The sequence below is a fragment of the Drosophila grimshawi genome, unplaced genomic scaffold, assembly GCF_018153295.1.
Source record: "Drosophila grimshawi isolate 15287-2541.00 unplaced genomic scaffold, ASM1815329v1 contig_1367, whole genome shotgun sequence".
In the NCBI taxonomy this organism is placed as follows: Eukaryota; Metazoa; Arthropoda; class Insecta; order Diptera; family Drosophilidae; genus Drosophila; species Drosophila grimshawi.
This window is the reverse complement of record NW_025062889.1, coordinates 858,023-865,966: the sequence shown is the minus strand read 5'-3', so window position 1 is coordinate 865,966 and position 7,944 is coordinate 858,023. Positions and strand designations below refer to the sequence as shown.

The 7,944-nt window shown below is 38.9% G+C and overlaps 1 protein-coding gene across 1 annotated transcript; it reads left to right on the top strand.

Moving 5' to 3' along the window:
- Positions 1-2,088: 2,088 nt before the first annotated feature.
- LOC6569168 (glycerol-3-phosphate dehydrogenase [NAD(+)], cytoplasmic) lies at positions 2,089-3,677 on the top strand. The gene is made up of 7 exons (XM_001995234.2): positions 2,089-2,345; positions 2,397-2,603; positions 2,646-2,834; positions 2,926-3,109; positions 3,166-3,319; positions 3,387-3,479; positions 3,567-3,677. Exons 1-7 carry the CDS (start codon positions 2,124-2,126, stop codon positions 3,595-3,597), a joined length of 1,080 nt encoding a protein of 359 aa, XP_001995270.1. The 5' UTR covers positions 2,089-2,123; the 3' UTR covers positions 3,598-3,677.
- Positions 3,678-7,944: the final 4,267 nt, after the last annotated feature.

Below are 7,944 nucleotides of genomic sequence, written 5' to 3'. Positions count from 1 at the left end.
GAACGCTTAGTTGAAGACTAAGAAACGGCAGCGGAACGAGGAGGGTAATAGGAAGGCGAAGGGGACTGTGAAGGTGGCAAGTTTTATTAGCTCTAAATGTAATAAAATGCAAACAGTGGCACAGAACCCAAGAACTGCAAGAGTGTAAAAAATAAGCAGAAGAAAGTACAGGCTGATCAGCTGACAGATACTCTGTAATACTTAAACAAAGTTTCTTTCCCTCTCTTTCTAATTCTCTCTCACTCTCTCTGTTTATGCTAATATAAGTTACAACATTTTCTTTCGAATTGGTTTGCTTTTAAGTCGACCTGCCGGTTGTAAAGCAGTACAGGGTATTAAAAATTACGTAAAAATGAAAAGAAATGCATAAAAATGCGTGCCAAATTTATGTGTGGATCGTTCAGCCGACACCAACTGGGGCTATAATGCCAACTGAAACGGCCCATGTTAAGTTTTCCTTATGCGCCAACCAACAAAATAAAATCTTAAATTAATGCGCACTTTTTTTCCTGTTTTTTTTTTTTATGGCTCAAGCAGATGTGAGAATTTTGCTGCATGCCTACACATGTGTAATTGGAGTGCGTTGGGAGTGCGTGGCATGCCCCGAATTAAATGCGTGAATAAAATTAGTTAAGTGATGTAATATTAAATGCAACAAGAATAATTATGTTGCCAACTTTGTATGAGATAATAAACATGTGTCAAGCATAATTGAAGCCAAGCGAAATGCTCAGAGGAATGCTCGTAATCTCAGCATGCTGATCTGGCCAACTCAAGGAGCCATCAGCCAAACAAGAGAGGTAGTAAATGGATTGGTTTGGATTGCTGAATGAAATAACAAGCTTCGAATCAAAATTAGGCATTCACTTTAAACTGGCCTCTGATCAGCAATGGGTGAACTATTCCAATATTCTGTTATAGATATTATTTCGCATACCATTAGTTAATTAAGGCTATAGGTGGGCTTTAATATTTAATAAATACGCATATAGCAACTTGCCTAGCTCTCATTCAGTCTGTTTGATAGCCACGCCCACACAAGTGCAGCAGCAGCCCACGCTCTCGCCCACGCCCACGTCCACGCAGGCAGCAATTGTTTTGCCTGCTCGTTTGGCCTTTGCCAGCGAGCCAACTCATTAAAAATTCCATTTTCATTTCGCCCAGCATCCATTTTGATTTCATAGTCGAGTGGACGAAACGCGGACGGGTCGAAGGGTTGCTGGGCGGAAGGGCTATATGTGTGTGTGTGTATGGTGCGTGTATATGTGTGTGTGTGTTCAATTCGTTACGTATGACAGTCGTTGTTGGTGCACAATTTCAAAGTGTTTACTTTCTTGCCACATTGATTTCGCTGGTAGTGCAAAAAACGTTCACTTTGGCTTTTGGACCTTTTGCATTTCAACTCTGGCAATTTGATATTTTATTTATTACAACTGTCATCTTAACTTCCCATTGCTGCTGCGGCTGCAGCAGCTCATAAATTAGCAGTGCACTTGTGCAGTGAACTTTCAACGGAAGCATAATTAATAAAATAAATACATGTGTACGATGAATGCAGCTTCATATATTTAACGTGGTAAACAATATTAAACGGATATATAAATACATCTGTGTATTGTATATATATATATATAGAAAATATGCGGATGCCCTCATGTGTACACAATAAAATTTTTGGCCTGAATGGACCAGCGAACTGGCCACAGTTAATTATTTGCCAGCCAGTTTGGCGAACGTGATGTATGCGTAATTGTTCACCCTTATCTGGCTCCTGGGCTGAGTGGGTGAAACACACACAGGCACATATATACAACATATATAATTATGTCCATTGATATTGTGTGTGCATTCGTTGATGAATTATTTGAAGAGCAGTCAATCAATAAGCACGTGTGTGTGTGTGTGTGTGTGTCTGTGGGAATAAATGAATTTATGTAAATATAAATGATTAATTTAATATTATTGTACTTATAGTCTGGAATTGCAATTTGAATCAATGTTAAAACACAAATTACACTTGAATTAAGTACAAAAAGGGGAAATGTGTCAGTTGTACACAAAGTTGACATACAGTTTTAACTCGACTCTTTTTTTCTGTTTTTTGTTTTTGTTCTTATTAAACTATGACTGACCGTTTGAACGTCTGCATTATTGGATCGGGCAATTGGGCCACGACTATAGCCAGGAATGTGGGCAACAATGTGGCCCGGTCACAGCTATTGGAGCCCAAGGTTAATATGTATGTGTACGAGGAATATATCGATGGCCGAAAGCTAACTGACATCATCAACACGACACATATCAATGTGAAATATATGCCCGACTATGTGTTGCCATCGAATGTGGTAAGTAAGCCAAAAGATGCAGCTACCAGGTCTAACTTTGTCTGAACTGAGGTTGCTTATGATGATGTGGTAGCTACAGCTCGTGACGCGGACATCCTGATCTTTGCCATTCCACCAACATTTGTGAACAGCTGCTGCAAAACGCTGCTCGGCAAAGTGAAGCCAATGGCTCATGCAGTCTCCCTAATCAAGGGATTCGAGCATGGCGACGACGGCCAAATTATTCTCATATCTCATCTCATAATGCGACAACTAAAGGTGAGCAGTGTGTGCAATATGTAATTATATATCATTAAGTAGATTTCCTGCTCGGTGCTGGTGGGATGCAATTTGGCACATGAGCTCGCCAACAATCACTTTGCCGAGGGCACCATCGGTTGTCGGGATCAGAAACATATGCGCATATTGCATGATCTCTTTCAATCGGAAACATTCCGTTGTGTTGTCACTGACGATGCCGACTGTGTTGAAATCTGTTCCACTTTAAGGGTGAGTTTCTGGCAGAGACTGCTGGCAGAAGTTTCCTCTGCACACTTATTGCGAGGTAACTATCGAGATAGCTGACTCATATTTCATTTAGAATGTCATTGCATTTGGCGCTGGCCTTGCCGATGGTATGGATTTGAATGAGAATACCAAGGCTAGTATTATAAGGCGTGGTTTTTTGGAGACACTGCAATTTGTGGATGTCTTTTATCCAGGCAGTCGCTTGGCCACCTTCTTCGAATCGTGTGGCTTATCCGATCTGGTTACCAGCTGCTATGGTAGTATATTTATTACAATACAGAATATTATGTCTTTCATGTGCTGCTACTTCTAGCGAATCGTAATCGAAAGCTGGCTGAGGCATTTGTGAAGACGGGCAAGCCTCTGAGTGAACTGGAGCACATGCTCATTGTGGGACATGAGCCTCTGGGTCCGATTACCGCCGAGATGGTTAACATAATGCTCAAGAAGAAGGGACTCGAGGAGAAGTGAGTACGGCGAAAAAGAAAAAACTATAAGCCGGTGAAACCAAGTAGAGTTTTCTTGCATTCACAGATTTCCACTATTCACCGTCATTTATCGCATTTGTGCGGGAATTTATCCGCTGTCTCGCTTGCTGGAAACTTTGCGCTTTGCTCGCGAGGATATGTAAGCATTTCCAAAATGAACACTTCAAAGTTAAGCTTACTCAATTAATGTGTGTTCGTACACACCTACCTCCCTCCATCCCCACAGCTATCATCCCAATCATATTTTCCAGCTATAAAAATTCGAGTACTGTTGAAATTCTCGTGTGTATTTTGTGTAAATTATCTGTTTGCTGGTAAATAAAATCGTTGCACTCTTCATTTGATGGATGACTTTTAAAATAACAATAGATGAATTTATCGCAATATTTTAGAGCTGAGTTGTTATGGGATCCTACTCAGAGTGCTTTGTATGTAAATGGGGAACAATGCCAATGAACTGACAAATACGTAGGCAAAAACAACAATTTCTCGGTGGCGAGCATTCAAACAAAAGCCATGCAAAGCATTTTACTATTGTTGTGCGTCTTTTCTTTGGGGGGTTCAAGTATTCCTTGCGGAAAGTGCACTCCATTGAATGCACTGGCGCTCGAAGCACTTGCCGGCAACTTGCAGCTTGCTGGAGCCTCAAGCTTGAAGCTTGAAGCACGACGAGTCCTGGAACTACAACGGAAATCACTTCACTCATAAATGGGTAAAGCAAAATGGGTAAAAGGCAAAGTGTAGTAAAAACCGCATTGCTATTGTTTTTTCTTTCTTTTCCCAACTATGTATCGAATAGTATTTTGTATTGTTCGGGTTGGTTCTTCAATTGAAATTGAAGGGAAATGGGAGCAGCAGCTGGAGAGCTGTAATGCCTGAAAAGATATTCTACAACTGAATGACTCAAATGCACTGTTAACATAAATAAAACTGTTCATACAAAAACATGAAATCAAGAATTAATTTATCAATTATTTGAGTTTTTATCATACTATCATTTGATTTTGAATGATTTAACAGAAGCAAATAAATTTTATGATTTTTATAATCAGATTATCAATTGCAAGCCAATTACATCCGATTTGGCAGCAGCTAAATTTGGCAAGCCCTCTGGCATGAAAGTCAATTGTATTGCATACATATTTTTTCTATGAATTATTTATGCAATTCATTTAGGTTTTAGCTATACTTTATATACATATATATGTATTTCATGACATGCAGTCAACATATATATATATATATTTATGCATAATTAATTCCAATGACACAATGCATTTAATGTTGATTTCATTATTTGATAACGGATTAGTTCAAATTGAAAAATTACTCAATTTGAATGCATTCGGACACTTATTTGGTTTGATTATACTATTACACAATATAACCATGAACCAGTTGGCGTATGCGCAATTTAGCAGATTATCTGACATAAAAAACTGTATAAAGCAATAATATGATTTGATTGCATTATTGTTTGGCTGTAATAAATGAAATGTTAATACGTTAAGGAATATGTGTATTGTGTTTTGTAATCGAAAAGCGGCATCTGTGTGCCTTGTCAGTTGGTTTATTAACTCATATTGCATTTGTTTTGGTAGCAGCGATGCAGTCAACCAAAACGACGAGTTACGTGAAACTAGTGAAAATGGCTAAAAATGATATGGAAATGAAAATGAAAATTCGAAATGAAATTCGAGCATTTAGCCGCTCGACTGTTGTTGGTACGGTCCATTGCTGAACAAATATGCCAGTTAGGCAAACAAGCAAAGCCAGCAGGGAACAGACACACACACACACACAATATACACACACACAATCACATATACACACATATGTGAAAACGTAGCCAAAATTTGCATATCAACAGACAGCATTTCTACTCTGCTTGGGAAGAGGCTTTATTTGCGCATTTCTTGTTGCATTTTTGGGTAGCATTAAACGCGTCTCCCTCTCCCAATCTCTCTCTCTCTCTCGCTCTCTCTCTCTTTGTGTGTGTCTCTGTCTGGTGTTTCACTGCTTCGATCTGTGTCTGTCTCTGTCTCTGTCTCTCTGTAGCGTTTTTACTGATAATTACACGGTAAATTTGGCAAATGTGACAACGAATAGCAAACTAGATGTGTTGCCAATGTATCTGCGGGTGTGCGTCTGTGCGTCTGTCTGTGTGTGTGTGTGTGTATACAGATACAGTTACAGATACAGTATCGAGGACACCTGCTCATAGAAAACTCACACGCACACTCACAGCTGGTAGCTGGCGAGGCACTTCAAAAAATAAATAACAATTTCGTACGTTCCACACGTCGCTCTGCTTATGTAAACGTATCAGCAAGTGTGCTTGCGTGTGTGTCTGTGTGCGTGCGTGTGTGTGTGTGTGTGTGTGTGTTGCTTGGTGTTGGTTTGCGTGCGTGAAGTGTGCCTAAAAGTATACTTCATTTCCTGTTTTACACCAGAGCCACCTACTTGGCAAATACTTCATATAGAAAACACTACAAATGTTGCCCACTTCTCGCACTTCCGCACACTTCATCTTTACCCCATTGCTAGTGTATATATGCATATTTATATACGTATATATATATATATATGTATATATATTCGTATTTGATTTCTTTCCCCACAGTCTGAGACTGTGCAAACAGCTCACAGCCAACACAGAAACAACAAGCTGGCAACTTATATATTTGTATATTCTTGCTGGGGAAAACCGTTAATGATGATTAGAATATAAGACTTAAATAAGAATCTATGCAAAGCTTAAACAGAAAATGCTCTGCAACAAAGTTGTTTCCCTCTAGAATTGCCATCTAAATTTGATTTGATTTTCAATTGCTTTGATTTGGCAATTTCAGAACTCTGTTTTAGGCATTCAATTGTCTAAATATTCTTGGTCAAGCATGTAATATTAGATTTTTGCATATTTCACAAAGTGACATATTATTCTTATTCCCCCAACTGTTTGACCAGTTTTCCAATTGTTTTCCATCCAAAACTTTTTATGTGGCATTTCTCATTTCTCGCATATCAAATGTAAAATGGCTTTTGGCTAATGAATTTGTTAAAAGTTTCTCGACAGCAAAAGCAAAAGTTCTCTGTCAGATGGCTGACCGAGTTTATTGTAGATAAAAGTCCACACACACAGCCACACGCAGCCACACACACACACACACACACTAAAATATTACACAATTACTTATAGACACGCACGGAGAGCGGCCTTCGCATGAAGTTTCTGACCACTTTTAAACCGTAAGAGTGAAAAACCAACAGCCAGAAATATAACAAAAACAACCAGTTTATAGTTTCTGAGGCCAAGTTGTGTTGAGTTAGTCGAGATGAGCCCATTTGCAGGACTCAGCCACTGCTGCGGATGGGGCATTGTTTGACAAAGCGTTTAACTATTTACAAGAGCTAATTGACAGCATTAGAATCCAAAAAAGAAAATATAAAATAAAATCGACATTCCCCAACGCCAGTGAGAGTATATGAGTAAGCTTTAAAATGTGTCCTGTGTCGGGGCGCAGGGCACGCAAACATTTGCAAATATTTTATGAGCACTTAACGTGGTGCCCAAACAGGCAGCTCCTTTCGAATAAAAAGTCGCAAGTTTGCTGTCTATCGTTCCAATTGGGCTATGCCTAGAGAGTTTGGAAGCTGCTTTTGTCAGGGCAAGTTGTGCGTGAGTCTCTCGTATGATGAAGTTAAGCATGATGACGATGACGGTGACTGGGACGATGACTAGGTAGATGCAGCATGACATGTTTGTTAAATTCGAAACGAAATCAATTTAATAAACTGTCAATAATGCAGCACATTATCAGCTGAATAAGCTGAGCTCAACTTAAACAGCTAAAGCATACAGTTTCACGTCAATGCGTAGTCAAAGTCAACTCAATGAGACCTGCAAACAACTCACAAGTACGCTTCACTGCAAATAAAAAATATAAAAAAACATAATCTATGTTACAGATAGAATTTGCCACTGCTTCTGACATTATTATTAAATATTTCGAGCACAGAGAAAAATAAGTATTGTAACATCAAATAAGACTTGGATGGATGCTTTAAATCTTAAACTTAAAACGTGAAATTTTCTAAGCTATCTAATTTTCTCAATGCAACATGGCAAGGTGCCAAGTAAGACACATTTAGAAAATAATCTCTGTAAATTTGGCTGAGCCGCAACTAAGTCTACAAGAACTTTGCCATTGGCAGAATACGATGTTTGCTGAGCCCGAGTAATTTATAGCGAATAATTGAATAGATGTTGCCAATAATTGGAAAGGGCGCTGCCTGAGCAGAAAATTTGTGTGTTGAATACAAAATATGAAAATGAAACACTTTCTTATTTTGGTAACCCTTTTCCCTTGCTCACAATTAACGCAAGCCTAATCTTAATTAACAAAAGCTATTCTTTAGTTGTGCTGTCATTGGGAATTAATGTCAAGCTGAATTTGTTGATATTAAAGCTGACTTTTAAAGCTGTCAGTTGTCTCTTTGGGCTGTCGTATTAAATGTGGCAAGGTCGGGCAGGCTCAATATTGTGCCACATCTGCATTCCCCAAAGAGATGGAAATGTGGCTTGCTTTAAAAACAGACAGATT